The sequence below is a fragment of the Aedes aegypti genome, chromosome 3 (genome assembly GCF_002204515.2).
Source record: "Aedes aegypti strain LVP_AGWG chromosome 3, AaegL5.0 Primary Assembly, whole genome shotgun sequence".
Classification (NCBI taxonomy): Eukaryota; Metazoa; Arthropoda; class Insecta; order Diptera; family Culicidae; genus Aedes; species Aedes aegypti.
Window position 1 is genome coordinate 9,889,273 of NC_035109.1, and position 20,402 is coordinate 9,909,674.

The 20,402-nt window shown below is 36.8% G+C and overlaps 1 protein-coding gene across 2 annotated transcripts in view; it reads left to right on the plus strand.

Moving 5' to 3' along the window:
- Window positions 1-14,095, plus strand: part of LOC5570227 (jmjC domain-containing histone demethylation protein 1) — a 91,775-nt gene extending 77,680 nt beyond the window's left edge. For both annotated transcript variants that reach the window (XM_021852704.1, XM_001658956.2), the window contains one exon: window positions 10,717-14,095. In XM_021852704.1, the coding sequence (XP_021708396.1) occupies window positions 10,717-12,255 (1,539 nt within the window). In that variant the 3' untranslated portion in view covers window positions 12,256-14,095. The remainder of the gene's footprint in view (window positions 1-10,716) is intronic.
- Window positions 14,096-20,402: the final 6,307 nt, after the last annotated feature.

Here is a 20,402-nt window from a genome sequence, read left to right on the forward strand (position 1 = left end):
CTTACTTCACAATTCCCAAGCATTCATATCATGCTAACATTCAAACCAAATTATTGCCAACCTTTTCCAAATTACAACTCAGGCAATGACCCATGTCATTGTCACTACACTCTGACGCCAACGATCATTCCAGACAATCGATATATGCAATAGCGTAATTCGATCTCCTTGCCTACGCCAAGTGCATCGTTCTCACGATGCAAGAGGCCAATGGTTATATTTCTTTTCGCTTATAATGCATAGTGCTAAATTCTGATTGGCTTATATTTACATACCAAAAGTTAACTCCAAGTACCGCCTCTTTTAGAACACTTTTAGAACATAAGCAATTCAATGATTGTAAGACTTCTTGTAAGTAAAAATGATTCTAAATAAATATAATCTTGTAGACAACGGAACAATCAACAAGTCTAAAATTTAATACGGTAAAATTAATACGGTAAAATCTAACAAATAGAGCTTTGTTAGAAAGGAAGATAACAATCATTTGCTTTGTGTTTTATAAACTAAATTTACTGAATTATTCATTTTTAGATTCGTAGAACAGGTAAAGTGAGGTTACGAGTCGCCTCTGCATTCAACCAAATGTCTTGAAGAAATGTTTACGGCAATTAAAGCCAAGAACTTCTACAGAGCGTGCTTCGGGAGTTTTGAACGAATTGTTCAATATATTCTTCCAATGATGCCTTGATACACGATGCTACCAGCATATGTGCTACCAGTCTTGATTTAATATATGAATTGTTCTAAAGATTCTTTAGGAACTCTTGAATGTTTGCATCTAACACCTCTTCTCCATTTTATTACAGTTATTTCTCAAGAAATACTTCCTGAAATGCTTATGGCAATTAATCTAAGAATATTTACATCTGGCTATATAAACGACATCACTTCGTATTAAATCATAGGTAGGATAATTATTTGACTGTCCTACCCAGGTATTTTTGTGCGTAGGACATGTCCTACTTCTCCTACCCACTTCCCGCGCCACTGTTTGAGAGGAGAACTGTTAAACAGATCTTTCCTTAGATGAGTTTTAACAGACGAAGAATTTCTCCAGGAAACGTGTATATCGTGTGGCAGGTACGAAGATACTCTATGCAATGGGAAGTCGAGAAAATTTCCTTCACGAAAAAATCCTCGACCGGTGGGATTCGAACCCACGACCCTCAGCTTGGTCTTGCTGAATAGCTGCGCGTTTACCGCTACTGCTATCTGGGCCCCGTCAATTTGTTCATATTGTATGAAAAAAACTAAAATATCAAGTCGTAGGGTCATTTTGTCAACCGGTTTTTTAATTTCATGGGCATCCGGGAAAAATCCGGGAATTGGAAAACTGATTTTGAGTGGACACCCTGTGTACCATCAAAGTACATAAAGCCTGTCCACGATAAATTTCGGACACGGATGGCGGGTGTACCACAGAAAGTTCGAGAATTTTACAGAAAGAAGGATTAACATCCTTGTCAACTGTTTATTTTGTAGATATAACTCTTTTATTCTGAAATAAACAATTGTTTTTGTTGAATTATGAGTAACTTTTTTTTGCTGCCATTATTTGGGTGTCCGAAATTTAACGTGGACAGGCTTTACACATCAAGTTTGAAGTTTATTGGAGTTAAATTGCGATAGTTATTCAAAAAATAAATCGCACATATCCCTTTTTGACCCATTGTCACCCCCAACGACGGTAGTAGAGATGTACCGAATAGCACTTTTCGGCCTTCGTCCGAATACCGGTACCGTAAAATGGGGCGAATAGAAACACTCTCCGACATGTTTGAATGTGTACAACTTAAACCGTGTAGATAAAAACCATTTTTATTACTCTCAAATATGGATCCCGTCTTCCTTAGCTGAGACCCCAATTGCCGTTAATAAAACAAAAATTATTTCATACAAATATTTGTGAAAATGTGGTATGTTTCTATTCACCCCGCAATGGGGCGAATAGAAACACTGTTCAGTAAATATCAATACTTTTTTCATTTAAATGAAAAATAAACACTTGTTCGAGTGCATCTTAAAGAAATATCATAACAAAATCACCTAGTAAAGAAAAAAAAAATGAAATTATTAAAAACAATTTCAATTTTTGATCATGTTGCAAATTGTCAAAAATGGCGGATGTTTCAAGCTATCTAAAATTGTTGAGATTTCACTATTTTCTTCTTATTTTGTTTAAGCAAAATGTAGCAAAATTTATGATTTGAAAATAGTCTGTCGATACTCTGTTACTATTGAACTAATGGGAAAAAAATATATTTCAGTAGGTTTTTAAAGTTTATCTTTACATAATAGACGCATTTCTACCTGTAGGTCACTTTGTTTCTATTCGCCCCACTTTTTCTATTCACCCCGTTTTACGGTAGTTAAAATATTGTAATTCGGCCAAACGAATACTACTAATTTAGTAGATATGTTAACAAGATAAGTGCTGAAAGATGCCACGTGAGACATTTAGCAGGTTCTTCGCAAGATAACAATATGTTTGACAACTTTCTGCTGGATTTCAAGTAAAAGCTGGATTTCTGACGAAATTGGTTTTATGATAAAACTTTTATCTATAAATTTACATTTACATTTCAGCTCTAAAATTTCTCCAAAATGCTATACCAGGATTTCATTCAGAGTTGTTTCCAGCCAATCCAGTTTTCCACCGATTTTTCCAGTAATTACTCTAGATCATTCGATTCCCACAGTAGTTTTCCAAAAAAAAAAATATCTCCAAGGGTTTATTTCAGACTTGTTGAAGAAATTCGTTGAGGGGTTTTCCAGGAACTCCTACAATAATTCCTCAAGGAGTTTTTACGTCTTTTTTCAGTTATTTCCCCAGCCATTTTCATATGAACTCCTTAGTGACTTTATATACGGATTATTTTAGAAATGGCTTCAAAATTCTTCCAGGAACTACCTGAACATCCATTTAGAACTTTTCCAGGAACTCCTGACTAAATTGTACTAGTGATTTATCATGAGTATCCTCCAAAAATGTCTATAAAAAATTCTTAAACATTTCATCCACAATAACTTCTACAGTTTTCCCAGACAATGTTTTTAAGGTGAAACAGGTTGGAATCTAACTTCTAAGATTGCACTGGAACTTGAAAGGCACTAATCTCGCGAAAAAAGCATCCCAAGACAGTGTACTTTTTATTTTGGCATTGTGTACTAGTAGAAAGCTTAAAATAAGAAGATCAGTAATGTTTGCATACTATTTCTCCAGTTTTGTGCCTTTGAAAACGCGAGTAGGGTCACAAGTCGGCCATTGTGACGGCCATCTTTGAACTCCGAGATGTTTCACCTTAAAGGAATACCTCCAGAAAATTATACGAGATGTTATCCAGAAATTCAATCATTGGTTGAAATTTTCTTGATATAACAATAATTAGTTTTTTTTTCTGTGAGTTGTGCAATAATATTTTAAAAATTTCCTTGACAATGCCCTGGAAAAAAATCTATGATAATTTTTTTGAATCTCAATGAATTTTTGCTTGACTTTCATAAATAATCATAGGAGGGATCTCTGGAGTAATTTTTAAAGGTATCCTCTGAGAAATTCTTGGTTGCAATCTTGGTTGAACTGAACAACAATTCTGAGCTCATGAAATTGTCCTAAACAAAAATCATAGACGAAATCTCTGGATTAACTCCAAGTTTTTGTTGGAATCATTTTTGAAGAAAATCATGGTGGATTCTCTGGAGTGTTTTCTGGGGATTTCCCCCAAAAATCCATATGAATTTCTTGGAGGTATATTGAACTAATGTCATAGGAAATTCCTTATGTATGCTGTTAAAATCATTACATGTATTCTTAGAACAAATACCCGCATACAATAATATGAGCAGTTATACTTGTAATTCCCAAATAGATATCCATAGAAAAAATGTTTGGGGACTGTCCATTAATTACGTAAGGGTTTATGGGGGGAGTGGGGGTCTGAGATTTCTTACGCGCCATACAATTTATTTTTAATTTTCATACAAAAAATCTTACCATGGGGGGAGGGGGGGTTAAAAAACCCCAAAAAATGTCTTACGTAATTAATGGACCGCCCCTTGGACGAATTTTCTGAAAAATTCTTATGAAGACTTTAATCTTGTGTTTGGTTTTTTTTATTGGTAGCTTATTGATTCCCGGACTGTCTTTTTTGGTCACTTTTTAGTTCCTTTTGGGTCTCTTTTTGGTATCTTTTTTTTTCAAGGCATAAGGAATTAACCGAGATCCGCACAGCCGAGTAGTCAGCAAACAAATTTCCTGGGATCTCGAGTATCAGTAAATCGTGCTTCGTTGCTAAGCAACCGGACAATTTGTTAGCTGAGTCTCGATTAAAATTGGAAAACCGAGATTCGCACAGCCGAACTTGTGAAAAAAATCTTAGTGTGTGTAATTTTTCTAGTCTTGATAAAAACAGGAGACCCTTTGAAGAGTTCTGATGTTTTTTTTTATGAATACCTGTAGATATTTGTAATGGTCCCGATGTCCCGTGTGCAGTTCGGCGAGGTTCTCGGAGGATTTTTTACTAGATAAGATGTTAAGTAGATCCCTGATAAGATGAGTAAGATTCATCTATTTTCGACATATCACTATTTTCGGACCATTCATACAATTCTGGCCCACTTCACATAACAGTCCGAAAATTGGCATGATATGTCGCAAATTGGTGCCTGTTCCCTACCTGATCAATGCTGAATTGTTTTTGAACAAATTTTTGTACGGAATACGTAAATTTCTTGAAGTAATTTTTATTGAATGCCTGCATGAATCGCTAGAGAAGTTTAGAAACTTAGGTATTCATTGAAACGCTTAAAAACCCATGAGTAACATCTGCAGGCATCCTTGGAGATATTTCAGCTTGATTAATCTAAAAAGGAAGGAAGAAGAATTCGTTATGCATTTTTTTGGATAACTTCAGCAAGTTCTAACATCTGTTACTGACAAAATCACTAATTGTATTCTTAAAGTAACTTTAACAGCACTACAGCAGATTGACCCAAAACCTATTCTGAAATAAAACCTTGATTGTATAAAAATAGCTTTGAAAAAACTTTCAAAGTACCAATGCAGACATCTGTGAACACTTCTTCAGGATTCTGAAATTTCTAGCGAAAACCATTGTGCATGTGTCGAAGAAATCACCTGAGGATACACTACCCATCATACATATTGATTCGCGTATGCTAAATTTTAAAGTTCTGTAGTAGGGAGCTGCATCCTATTCTTGGTACTTTTGATTCACTTCGGCATTTTTTTTTTTTTTTTTTTGAAAGCTACTGAGCTCATATTTGGCCACAACATGCGTCGTATTGAAGTGCTTATTGCAAAGTTTCAGACGATTCGGCCGAGAAAAACCCCATATGCTAAAGTGAATCATGGAAGTGCCGAAGTAGCTCTGCACCCTACTCAGTATTGCAACGATCCCATACTTCCAGTGGGAAGTGCAATAAACTCATTTCACGTGTGTAAAGCTGATCAAACTATGAATCATTATAAATCACGTGCTCATATGTAATTCGGACCAATTATAAAACAAAGCTGTCGACAGATCGACTCATTTGATACATTTTATTCCTTAAGGTGAAGATGCATCGAAGCCAAACCTCGAATTTTCAAGAGCACACATTTAGAGAACCTGACAACTGTTTGTGCTAAAACTCACTGGTCACTCGCTGGTGGTGACCAATCGATCACATTTTCAGCACGAACGGTTGTCAGGTTCTCTAGATTTGTGCTCTTGAAACATCGATATTTAGCTTCGATGCATCTTCACCTTACCTACGCTAAATTAATTGTTTTTTTTTGTTTTTTTTTTTTTTTTTTTTTTTTTTTAATTTTGATTATATTGAGAACAGGCTTGACAGAAAATCCTCAGGAATGAGATGATTTTGACGTTTTTTGAGGAGTCAAAATTGAACTCAAAATTTTGTTATTCCAAATATTTATAGTATGTTTTACAGAAATTGTTAAAAACCACTTGCTCAGAATTTTTAGAATTCTTATCAGAATATTTTAATAATTTAAAAATCTTTCAGCATCCTCTCAGAATACACATTAGCCTTGTTTCCAACAGAATTCTCATCAGAATCGTCAAGGATTTTAATCTCAACCTTCCAAATTTGTTTTCAGAATACTCCTTCCAGGATTCATATCACATGTCTTTACTATTTTCTTCAAAATTTTTGCAGGATGCTGCTTCAATGCTTCAAGGGTTTTCCACAGAATCCTTCCAGGATGCTCAACAACGTCTATATAGAATTTTCAACATAATCCTTCCTAGATACTTATTGGAATTCATCCAGGATTACCATCGGAATCTTTTGAATATTCGAAACAGAATCCTTTCAAGGGGACGGACCTGGTGTAGTGGTTAGAACACACGCCTCTCACGCCGAGGACCTGGGATCGAATCCCTTCTCCGAAATAGTCACTAACAATATTAGTGACGTCTTCTTTCAGAAGGGAAGTAAAGCCGTTGGTCCCAGGGTTAAAAATCTCGTTGATAAATATAGAAAAAAATCCTTTCTAGAACTCTTATTAGAAACATTGCAAATATCTCACCTGAAATCATGATTTTCATAACAATTCTTCCACAATTCCACGATTCACATCAGACATTTCCCAGTATTGTCATCAGACACACTCCAGGATTCTTATCAGAAACCTTTAAGGAATTTCATCAGATATCTTTTAGGGAACATATCAGAATCCTTCCAGGGATTTCATTAGAAACCTCCTAGGATTCTTATTCGAACACATTCAGAATTCTCATCAGCTTCCTTCACGATTCTTATTATAATCCTTACAAGATAATTATTGACATCGTTTAAGGATTCTCACAAGGACCCTCCCAGTATAATAGGAAGTTCAAAAACAAAGCATTGATCTACCGAAATAGAAAAGTGGAAGTTTGTTATCAAACCTGAGTTCAGGCATAATGTTCGACCGTATACTACTCTACTTAGCTACTACTACTCTTATTTAGCTTCCGGTAGATTTACATTTACTAAACTTTTGTATTTCTCACGATGAGAACATCCTTCAAATTTGCATTTTTGTGTCACAAGATTTTTTTTCCTAAAAATATCAATTTGTATTCCGGAACCAAATACCTGAGCTACTGAATCAAATACAAAATGACTCCTGGTCGTTCAGAATGTTCCAACTTTAAAAGTTCCAATTTATTGAAACAGTTTTTAATATTTGATATTTTGCATAATAACTGTTTTTAATGATGAAAATCGGCCTTTTTTAACCAAAATCTGGGTTTTGATACTGGGCCTAAAATTATGACCTGCATTCAAAATTAGCAGAAATGCTTTAGATGGTCATCTTTTAGCGACTTGTGGAGAAAAGAGCACTCATTTTCCTATAATTGGGCCACGTGATTTATGGAATTAATCTATCTAGTGAAATATTACTCTATTGGTTTAGCTAAAGTATTGTTATTGAGAGCATCCCATTGCGCGTCAAACTGTGTCTGTATATCTTTTATTTGATGTAAAAGATACTCCTTTTCTAAACAATAAATCACACTTTCACTAACGTTTCCGTCGTAACACCGTCCAAGCCTTTGGAAAAGCTGTTTATAAACAATGGACTTCTTGGCTACCTTGCCTAAAAACCAAAAAAAAAATCATAAAGATTTCGTGGATAAAAATACACAACGAGAAGAGTCCCAGATTCCTAGAATTGTTCCACTTGACTTATTAATTATTTCTATGAGTGCATCTAAATTTATTTGCGAATTTCACTCGAAACTTCCCTTGAAATTTCTCTATTGGTTGCGCTGAAGAATTACTTTCGATGTGCTGTAATTTCTGCTGCAATATTGCCAGAACTTCCCTGGGCTTGGGATTATATTTTCCAGGGAGCGATGAATTTTGATAATTGATCGCTGTTGTTAGTAGTTTTGATTAGATGTTGGGTAAATTTCAAAGCAATGGCAACCTTTTTATTACAAAATTTAGATTTTATCTTCTGACCTAAAGATTCTGGTTAAACTACTGTACTATGCAGTTGGGCTGCACTACGCTATCACTCATCAAAATTACTTTCACTTCGGGAAAATATAATTTCAAACTGGCGAGAAGATTACAGACTGAGGGTGGGTTAGGAGCACAATCAGACCCTTGAATGTGCAATGTGGGGTAGTAATTGGGAATGCCATTGACGGTTTGTAATCTTCTACGAGGTTTTCGAAAACCAACAGGGCGCGTGCACCGGGTTGCGGATAGGAGCAAAGGGAGATCAATAGCATCTACCTAAAATAATAGAGCAAAAAGCCGTTCCATGATTAGGTAATGTTAAGCGATCTTCTATGGTGTTCTAGTACTATAAAATTCTTCACTCACTGGGAATTCTGGCCTTGATCATATCAAAAGTGATAAAAACATAAAATAATACCTAATACTTAATAAGTACAATGTAGCTTTAATGTAGTAATAAATGAAATAAAATCAATTTTCTATACTTGACAAGGTTTTGAAGACAATCAATGAGTGAAAGAACTACCTATTAGAAAAGTCACATCAGCTAAGTCTATACATATACAAATGTTGGTCATAGGGTCATGGCGAGCATTCGATATGTATGTCTATGACTGATTCTGATCTAATAGGGGCACTAGAAGACCACGCGGACAATTTCGAAACAAATTATTTTTATACATCGGTCTTACGTTCCGAAAGGCTCAGCTATGCTGCAAAGTAATTTTATAAGTTATTCATTACTGCTGTTTAATTGTTTATAATTCTAACAAAACTACATAATTAACTCATTACTAATCACTGTTCCTATTTTCTCTTTTTCTCTCCTTCTTATCTGTTGCATGATTATGAGCATCACTAATATAATGCATGAGCATGCACAATAAGAATAATTTCAGGATTGAAAGCAGTACATGGATACCTGGATAGAATAGCTTCGAAAAGGGCGCTCAAAATATAATATTTCTGGTCAGGGAAGTATTTCATCAAGGGTATGTAAAATTTTTCCATTATTAACACCTAGATCACACAAACAAATGAACTAATATCAAATATTTTTTAAATATTTTTATATAAATCAGCATCGTCAATCAGTGTAAAAACAGATAAAGTTTGTAAAGTTATCACCATCGATTCAATTGCGCTCTGTATAGTAATGTTCATTCAGTATCAAAATCTCCTAAAGCGTCGCATTGTGCCATCAGCAGCCCTTAGCATCACTCTCATATTGTTATTATTTTGTTGTTTATAAAATTTCTAGAAAGCGATCAGCATATTCTTTCTTACTTGTACAATGGCCGATCTATTTGGAATTTTAATAAGTCAAATCAAACTTCAAAACTCAAATTAAATTGCTTTCAGCACATTTACATTTTGCAGCATTAATCGCATTACTGTGTCAAGTCTTCTCCATTCCCTATACCCTACCCCAACCCTTCTTATCCTTTCCGATGGTGTTCAAGTGGTCCGCATAGACTATTACGGCCATTACCTATCCCTTACCCCGGCTTTGGACTGACTTGCGCCCTCATTGCCCCACCAAACGCTGCAAAATGAAAATGAAAATGAAATATTGCCAGAACTTCTGCTACGGATTACTTCGGGAAGAATTATCAGCACTTTCCTGAAAAATTTCTTTTAGGATCCCTGAACATCGTAGAAAAATCGCACTTAGAATGCCTGGCGATGTACAGACGAGGAAAAAACATGGAAATATTACTTAATTCTTGTGGAAGTTTCTGAAGAAATTTTTATATCCTGTAAATAAAAAATAAAATAATATGTTAATCAATCCACAGTCTGGGAAGTCTCCCTTCTGCGCCTACGGTAGCCAGTATTTATAGCTCAGAAATCCCGTAGGTACGAACAAGTAAAAGGTACCAGAGTCATAAGAAACATCACTTGAGATAGGTAGACATGACAGAAATATCCAGAGCATCTCTCATTGGGAAATATCTGGAATAATTCTTAGAGGAATCAAATAAATCAGGAACCTGACATTTATGAAAATTACTCGAAGGGAATTCTACCAAACATACCTTGAGAAAATTTAGGATTCACAAGAAAAAGTTGCTGTTTGGGATTGTCGGTGAAATTGTAAGAGGGATAGAGAGTTTTGCTATCCTAGGCAGGCTTATTCCAGAGCAGACCTTCTGATAAAAATCATAAAAATAGTTTTCCAAAAAAACAAAAACTTTTACTTTTTATTAGTATTCCCTGCTACCTTATAAAATCCCAAACTCCTTACAGGAATCCAAGGTTTTTTTTCTGAAATGCTTCCTTTTCAAAAGCTCCAGCTTGCCTGCAGAAAACCCATCTCTGATTTTTTTTTTCTAATAACCTTAGTTGCTTATAGGAATCCCTCAAGATGTCTCGGAAATCCAGAAATATTCCTCCGCTGATCTAGTTTTCCCCCCATTATTTACAGCCGCCTCCCGGAATTTCTACCTATCTTGCGGAATTCCTAATTTTGTTTATAAATACGAATCTTATTTCCAGCACTAAGCATTTTCGAGGGTAGGCATCGCTATGTAACCTATATTTTATGAAATTCAATAACTCCAACGTCGGATACGCGTTAATTCTCAATAGGTTATTAGTATACTAGCTATTCATATGATTTGTTTTATGTTAAGTTCGTGATAGGGTTATAGCAAATTTCCATTCTGCTAAACTACCATTATGTCATAAAACTAATTCCCCATAAATTCTGAATGTCCCTCTTTGCAGCCCCGCCACTTCCGAGCGCGCCAGAAATCCTCGGACATTCGCCGGATGTCGGTCAGCAGCGATGCATCTTCGGTTCACAATGCCGACCTGGGCCGGATAGGTGGTCCATCGGTGATCCAGCAGGCCGTGAGTAGCAGCGTCACCTCAGGCGGCGTCCACGGCACTGGACCGGGAGATATGGCCGGTAGGAGTCCGGTTGTGGTTCCACGGTTCCAGAACGATATGCTGTATGATTTTGCCGTTTCTGGGAATGCGGTGATTGTCGGTGGTAATGGGGGTAATATATTGCTGGAGCGGAAGCCGAAAATTAAAGACGAGGACGTTTCGAGTGGATCGGAGCAAGATCACGGTCAGAAAATGGGTATGATGATGCCGGCAAATGTTCCAGTAAAGATGGAAATCAAAGAAGAACCGATGGAAGCTGGCCACAGCAGTGGTTTGAAGAGAGACGGCGAAGGAGGAATGGGAGCGCACCCAGTGGGCGGTATGGTAGTACCGAAAAGGCGGAAGAGTGATGACGGGAACAGTATGTGTAGCAGTATGCAGGATTCGGTGGACATCAGTGAACACAATCACAGTCTCCCGAGGAAGAAGTCATCGCTGAGGACCCAACTGGCACATCAGATCCATAGCTCATCGACGAAAACTATGAAGAAACCGTTGTATCCGGTGAGGCCGGCCCATGTCCACACACCGGTCCTGTCACAACCCGGGAACTATGCATTGGACCCGACCTGTTTACTGGCAGTATTCCGCTATTTGCCACCCGAAACATTGGTGACGTGTTCGCTGGTGTGCAAAACCTGGTCCAACATTTCGGTGGATCCCGCACTGTGGAAACGCATGAACTGCGCTGAGTACAAACTTACTGCTAGTCTACTGACGGCTATTGTTCGCCGTCAACCCGAGCACCTGATCATGGATTGGATCAGTCTGGGAAAGCGCCAGGTAACTTGGCTGATTTCACGAATCCCCGGATTGAAGCATTTATCCCTCCAGGGAACACCGATCCAAGCGATTCTGGGTCTCCACACCTGTATGTGTCCTCCTTTGCAAATTCTCGATCTCAGCTTCGTAGCCGGATTAAACGATTCGGCCATCCGTGAAATTTTGTCACCTCCGAAGGATTCCCGTCCAGGTTTGGCGGACTCCAAGTCGCGCTTGCGTAACCTCAAAGTTCTGAAACTGGCCGGAACGGACATCTCGGATGTCGCTCTGCGTTACATCACCCAGGGTCTACCGAGCCTAACCCATTTGGATCTGTCCTCCTGCCAGAGGATAACCGATGCGGGAATCTTCCAAATTGGTACTGCGCCGGCGTCGGTTAAGACCCTGGTGGAACTTGATCTCAGCTGTTGCAAACTCATCACGGAGACGTCCCTCGATCACTTGACCAAGTGCGACGCCCTGACGCGGCTCGATCTGAGCCACGTGCCCCAGGTGACGACCCAGGCCGTGATCAAGTTTGCTTCGACGTCCAAAAACGATCTCCAGCTGCACGACATCAAGTTGGTGGACAAGCGGAAAACGGCCCAGTAGATGGGATGAGTAAGGAACATTGTTCTGAGATAATACGCTTCTTACTGCGCTCGCTGCCATCTTTAGAATTTAGTTGAGAGTTTAATAGAAAAACCGGGGAAGAGCTGTAAGCTGGCTGGCAATGCATTTGATCATCTACCCACTAAGGCAATTATGAGACAATTAAGTATAGGGTGATGATCGTTGGTAGGAGGAGCCAATGTACCGGAAACCTTGTGCTAGTGATTTTCCTCACAAATTTTTCTCTTGATCACAATATTGTAGTAATGTAGATTTGAAACAATTAAGGATACACAATTTACAACTTTTCGGGCAGATCAGTGTGACCGCAGAAGAATTAGAAACCTGCTGAAGAATGAAGAGATAAGTGTGTATGTGTTTGTGCTTGAGTGTGTATGTAACATAGACTAGTTTTACTATCCTTTTTTTGTAAGAACTTAAGGTTGAAGACAATGGCGTGAGGTGAATGTGTGACTGCTGGAAACTGCATTTGAAATAAACGCAATTAATGAGAGCCATCCGAAATGCATAGTGATTGTTATTGCGAGCATCCCGTTTCGCGTCAATCTTTGGTTGTATGTCTTCTATTCGATAACAAATTTCCTCCTTTTCTCAACAGTTAGTCACACTTTCACTAACGTCTTCGTCGTAACACACAAACCTATACCAAAGACTACGTTCTAAGTTTCATGATGAGTAACAAGTTTAATTTTCCTGTTCCAATATTAGCGATTTCTGTTCTGACTAGCCATTACGAAGTAAAGCGTGTAATGTTAAAGTAAAAGATTTCCGTTTTTCTGCGAAAAACATCCCTTAAAACAAGAAAGATAGATCAAGACGACTACGTAAAGGCTTTCAAAACACAAAGTTCGTACCGATGCATATAATACTAAGAGCGAAGCGGTGTTACTTAACATGGAAGATGAATACATTATGCGGTCGATCTACTGTTGGCCGTACTAACAGTTGCACATCTATTACGGAACGAATCCTTCAATGTCAAGTTCTTTTTGAATATTCTGCTCTAGTACGATCGACCCTTGAAATTTTTCGAGAATTATTCATTCGTTTCGCCGGAGATATTAGCCAGTCCTGTTCCAAGTCTTCTTCTCCTCGATTAGCTTATTTTCAACAAATGATGTGTAGAAAATCGATCTAGATACGTTAGTATCAACAATTGTGGTAGTGTTTGTCGTTTGTTCGTTGTGATTGATTGATTTAAAGCATATGGTAAGAATCCTTTTTGTACGCTTAGTTGCACACCGTCGTCCAAAAGGCAAGGATTCATCTCGATTCTATTGTGTAACCTAGTTGCTACGTTGTATTTAGGAAAGGACGTGTAGCAAAAAAGCCTTAGATTACGTTTACTTTTAACACCCACTGATGAGCCATTTTTACACAAACACTCAGTAAACCAATATATTTCTTGTGACGAATTTACCTTAACGACTTTCGAATGTGTGTTACAGTAGTTCGCACCGTATTGTGTCCGCGACCATTTTCCGCGTGTTATATTTAGCGTAGACGATAGGTATCGAATGCACACACACAAACACACAGCTATTATTGCATGCAAACCAGAGCAGAAAACCTTATTCCCATAAGTATAAGATAGTACAGATTAGAAAAAGAAGCATAGTTTAGCGCCCCCTCCGAATAGTTGAAGCAAACACACAAATATGATGGAACTAAGCATTAATAGATCTAGGGTCAGACGAGAAGGAGGTACCTTTCTGTTTAAGTATAGTCTATAGTAAGAATACCAGTAGTGCAAGCAAGAGAAAGTTAATCCCTGGAGACGCCCAATCTAATGTTTGTAAATAAATTGGATGAATAATAATGGCTGCAGTTTTCTCGTCGAAGTCGAGCATCGCCTCGGAAGCATATAGAGAAAGCCCTGCTGAAACTTTATTGCATGTAGAAACTTCGAGGTAAGTTTTATGAAACTTGTCCAAAGCGAAAAGTAGATTCACAGTCCTATGATTTCTTCGTCTAGGAAACAAGATGTCCTCGTTGGAAGATCCGCGTGTTTGAGGCGGGTTTCTACTACTTCATTGAACGCTGTTAATCCGGTAAGTTTTGACCCCAGTTTTAAATTCAATTTTTTGAAGTCTTGGAAGCTTTGGAATCAAGGGCGTAGCCAGAGGAAGGCCGACGAAAAAAAAAAAACCAACTAGTTTGCTACGAAAGTTAATATAGGGTGCAGAGCTACTTGGGCACTTCCATGATTCACTTTGGCATGGGGAGTTTTTCTCGGCCGAATTGTCTGAAACTTTGCAATGAGAAGCATTCTAATATGACGCATATTATGGGCAAATAAGAGCTCAGTAGCTTTCCAAAAACAAACCACTGCCGAAGTGAATCAAAAGTGCCAAGAACAGGATCCGGCTGCCTATTGTTTCAGGGTGTCGACTACCTGGAAAAACCTGGAAAGTCTGGGAATGTCAGGGAATTCAATTTTTGACCTGGAATGTCAGGGAAAGTCAGGGAATTTCACTTAAAGTCAGGGAAAAATTATCTATCAATACTATACTACAACATTAAACGAGTTGCTTATCTGCAAAGTTAGGCCAACTCAGCAATACAATAGTTAATAATCATGATGTTTACATTGAATATGATAGCTTTTCTGGACGAAATGGGTTATTAATCTATCAAAATAGCAGTTAACCATTGAAAAACGCTGCTGTTCGTAGTAGAGTGAACTATATTTGGCTATATATAAAACCCTTAGAATTTCAAATTTTGTAAATGTGATGAATTAGGGTCCAAGCGTTACTTCAGGATATTTATCAGGAGCTTACTTATAGTGATTTCCAGGTTAATTAAAATAAACTCAGAAAATTCTCCAGAAATTCTGGAGATCCTTATGTAATTTTTCTAATCATTTCCTCAAGTATATGACACATTCCAGCGTAACGCGACACCACGAGGAACCGACTTTCATTATCAAATTAGGCATGTTCTCGGAAATATGCCTTGTGACCATGTGATAAAACAGCATATTAAATGTACTTGATGTTGTGACATTCATTTTGAAACATAACACTGCATATATGGTAATTAAAAGCAGTTGCATTTCGTAACGCGACACCATCGCTGAAATGCACTTTTTTAAACGTCACTCTATAATCGCCTATATCTGCTCTGCTATATTTTTTACAATCCGGGTTTGTTTTAGGCAATCCTTCTATGTATTGATAAGAATCAGAGTGTGACTTCAAACTGGATGGAAATAATGAATAATTGCAGAAATCATTGATTTCATTTTATGAGCGCCGCGTTACGCTTATCTTCCTACAGTGTTCTGCAAATGGTGTCGCGTTACGCAAAAAGCATTTTTTATTTATATTGATAAAATCGGTAATATTGCTTTCGGGTTTAAGAAAAAATGTATATCGAGTATTGTTATTTGTTTAATACATTCGACATTCTGCCTCACAGTGGGGTAATTTGATCCGACACTGGTTAAAATTAATTGAATGTTTCTGTGAAACCTTTTGAGAATGTCGTGCTTTTTAAAGCGTAGATGGTACTTGTGGTCACCATATAAATTTGACTAAATGCTTTGCAATAATGTTAAGATATTTCTGTGATTTTTTAAGAATGTTTTCGGTACAGTGCTTTCGGATGGCGGCGCGAATAATCTTGAGCTTTGATACATGTTAGAATGATTGAATTTGATTGTAAAATAAAATTATTTAAACCTTTCAACGATGTACTTTTAAAAGTATGCTTTCGGCAAAGTCGACAAGCAGACATTTATGATTGTCGGAACTATCCGAAATTCAATAACACAGTGGAGTTAATGGATCTGATAAATGGGTAAAATTATAAAAAGATTCAATAAATTATTTTGAGAATATTGTTTCAGAAATTTGTAGACGACCATAAAAGCTTCCCAATGATGGGACGAAAAATATGTAGAGCTGCTGTACAGTGGGGTAATTGCACTTGTTTTTGGGTGTAAATTTTTTAATCGTTCCTTTGATCTCTTTTGAAGATGATGAGAATATCCGATGTACATTCAATTTTTATAATCGGCTGGTTCAGACATACCGTGTGCAAGTGTTTATGATTTATTAAAGGTGGTCTGAAGGATACAGATTTTTGTGGCACAGGGGTGTAATTGAACCAGATATTGGGCCAATAAAATTTCAACGTAGCCATGTAGCCATGCCTCCCTCCCCTTGGTTATGCGACCTTGCCGCGATGGGAGGGCATAATCCATTAGCCCATATGATGGAAACCAAAGGCGTAACCTGTAGTGGTGGTATCACATTTTGGCATTTTTTGCTTAAAACCGCGTCATAATTCATATGGCATAGACGCAATAATATCTCGGATGTGATCCAACGGACATTCTGCGTCATTGATAGAATTGATGCCCATTTCAAATAATTAATCTATTCGAAGTGGACATTAATACTATTGGTGACGTTCAGTTTGCCTTTTGCTAACCAGAATGATCCGTAGCCACTCTTACTATTAGCTAGCTAGATACATCGTTATCATATACGACGTAGGGAATACTTAGGAACTCTTAGGAAAATGACTAGTAGATTCACTGAGTAGAAATAAGTGGCGACAATCTTATTTTAATATGGTTTTTACATTGCCATAATAAGAAATACCGCTTTTGTAACAGCGGTATAAACAATCTAATTCCAGCTTCATTTTCGAAAAATTTACAAGTAGAAAGTATGCGTTGTGAAGCATTGCATTTGCCACCGAAAAGTGAATCTTGTAGGAGACTGTAATAGAAGCCTAAGGTAACTTTACTCTTCAATATTCACTATAAAAATGACTATGGAAAGTAAGACGCTGAGATCGATCATTAGGGTACACTTGCTAGTTTGGAAAATTTGTTGAACAGACAAGGAAAGCGACTTTTTTCTTTAGGGATATATGAACGTAATGACCAATAAATACTTTTAACAGCAAAAAATGAAATTAACTAGAACTACTACTAAACAGCCTAACTTTGTTAAGACTTGACGACACTTGACATTTAAGACTCTAATCTTACGTAAAAGACACTAGTAATCAGAATAGCACTTGAATGACAAATTATTCAAAACCATTTCGACTAGACAGTATTAGTAATGCACTACTAATTCAAACAAATTCTACACTACTATTTCAAACAAATTCTAGTGGAGCTGCTGATTTTCATAATGCTTCCTTTTCTCAAAAGCAAGTGAATGTGGGTACTTTTCAAAAACTACCACCTCACAATACTAATAAAAAACAGTGTTCATGTGGGCGCCATTTCCTAGTCCGTCTGAGTATTGGTCCTGGTAGAGGGGAAACTTGGCAAAAGCCAGACCGAGGGTTCAGCCTTGACAAATTAAGCTGTCAGACAGCTCCAACTGAATACCATACAAAAAAAAAAAAAAAATTCAACGTAGCCATGTAGTATTTTGAGGATCATGTTTTAGCAAAATTGTTAAGGACGTTTATGGTCTCAAAATAGTGATCTGAATATCATGGAATTCTACCGCACAGAAGAGTTATTAAATCAGATTATTAGGCGAAACTGTGAATACATTTTAACTCCTAAAATTCAGTTCCTCAATTATTCAACCGATTGTTTGAGATTTCATTGAAAGGAAATAGTTGTACCAGATTTAAGCGTTGGCGCAATTCTTCTGAAACCTTCCACGTTGTAGTGAGAGGTAAATAGGGTAGGTGTACCAGTTATGGACATAGTGAGTCCCTATTTCGCCATACGTGATTACTTTAATGTCTTCCAATTTTGAAAATGTTTGTGTGTTGTAGTAGTATATTTAACATATATCTTGATGTAAAAACATTCAAAAAGATTTAAAATGTGATAGTTATTAAAATTTTACATATGGCCAAATAGGGAACTACTATGGCCATAACTGGTACACTTTCCCTATGTTTCTTTTTTGCACAAAGCTTTGGTTTAGGTTTGGTTTTAAGAATGGTTGGTTAATATTCATAAAAAATATCAATTTATAAAATCATCCAATCAGGGCTGCCATGGGCCACTACAACTCCCTTTGTAAAATCCACAAAACTGGTCGTAAAAATCATCCTAATCCACTGCGCGTTTTTTTAACACGTAAACAATCATAATTATAGAACATATAAAATTTGTAATACACGTATAATTGGGGGCATTTCTTAGCCGAGTGGTTAGAGTCCGCAGTCATGTCTGGGTTCCATTCCCGGTCGGTCCAGGATCTTTTCGTAAAGCAAATTTATTTTATTTCCCTGTGCATAGAGTATAATCGTACCTGCCACACGATATACGAATGTGAAAATTACAACTTTGGCAAAGAAAGCTCTCAGTTAACAACTGTGGAAGTATCATAAGAACACTAAACTGAGAAGCAGGCTCTGTCCCAGTGAGGACGTAACGCCAGGAAGAAGGAAAAGTATAATTTGTATTGAAATTAAACACCACCTTGATCACCGAAGTTTGTTGCAAAATTAATCAAATTAATTATTATACAACGTAAAGGATGAATGTCAACATAGTTAAATGTCATGACAAGACATCCAGAAGATTTAAAAAAAAAACCTACTTGTCTAAGTTGATTTTTACGAGATGACCATTTTTTACGGTTGCTGCAGATCCTCTCAAAAGCTTTATAATGGCCACCTATATCCAAGAACAATCTCAATCATCCGTTATGTTTAGTAATTGATTTCTGATATGTTTTGAAAAAAAGCGCAGTGATCCAGGATGATTTTCACGAAATGACCACGTTTACGGATGTTCCGGATCTTCCGGAGGTCATTATTGTGACCACCTAGGTCCATGAACAATTCAAATAATCTATTGCGTTTTATAATAAGGAGTTCTGGTGAGTTTGCAAAATAAAAACTGTCTTGGATAATTTTCATGAATTGACCATTTTTACGGATATTCCGGATTATCCGCTGGAGAACCACGTTGTTTACCATCGAAGCCAAATATTCTACATGTAAGAGACTATTCCTACACTAAACGGCACCTGTCTGATAAGATTTGGGTCACTAGCCATTAAAAACCAGAGCTACTTGATCAGATTTGAGTGAAAAACAAGAGAAAACAGACATACCCACATTTTACATAAACGGGGAGGGTTTTAGTGGGGTGGCACCAATGCTGAAAGCTAGTATAACTTTTTCCATCTACTAAAAATCAAAAATTTCGAAAATCTGTTGTAGCATTGCTGAGAACGAGCATTTTGAAATTTGTAGTTTAATCCTGAAAATTTACGGTAAAAATTTACGTAACGCGACACCAAAACTTTGCACCTAGTGTAACTTTTCGAAAAATGGTCCGATTTTCAATCTTTTTTATGGAAACACGTATCTTGACGAGTAGGAAGAGAATCCAAAATATAAGAGTTCTATAAGAAGTATTTATTTTACAATGTCAAAAATAAGGCTATTTTCGTAACGCGACACCATAATAATGTGATTATTTGGAAAAATACGTTTTCAAAGAACCAATAATTTGTTTGAAAAAATTAAACCCGCACATAACAATGTCATCTAATACCCTTCTAGTCAACGGATAAGACAATTATATTACACTTGATAAACTATGATACAGGGCTATTATGAAAATGTTGTTTAATGTCTCAATTTCTCACCAATAAATTATATAAACTTTATATAACTTTTCAGGTATGTTTTTCACTGTATTTTCAATCAAATTTATGTTTTTTATACAATTCAACATATTGTCTTTCATGTTCTGCATGCTTTGGAAATATTTCAGAGTTTGAATTTTTGATATCCTGGCGTAGATGTGCGTGGAATGTGTCATATACTCTGCAATTCCTTCAGAACTTGTTAACCATAGAATTTATAGGACGTTGCGACCTTCTTATGGATTGGGTCATCATTAGTTTTCTTCCTGATTTACACTTCCTAAGGATATTTCTCCAAGATTATTTTTTTAATAATTCGTCTAAAGGAAATTTCAAGGAATTTGGTTTTAATGAATTTGTTCTGCGATACATTGAAATTTTGTGAGATTTCTTAAAGATACTTACAGAAGAATGGATTATAGAATTCTTGGATCAATTCCTCAGAGAATTGCTAGAGGCACGACAAATTAAAGAAAGGCATCAGAAATGATCTGACTTGTAGTTAGAGCTATGAATTTATAAAGAATATTC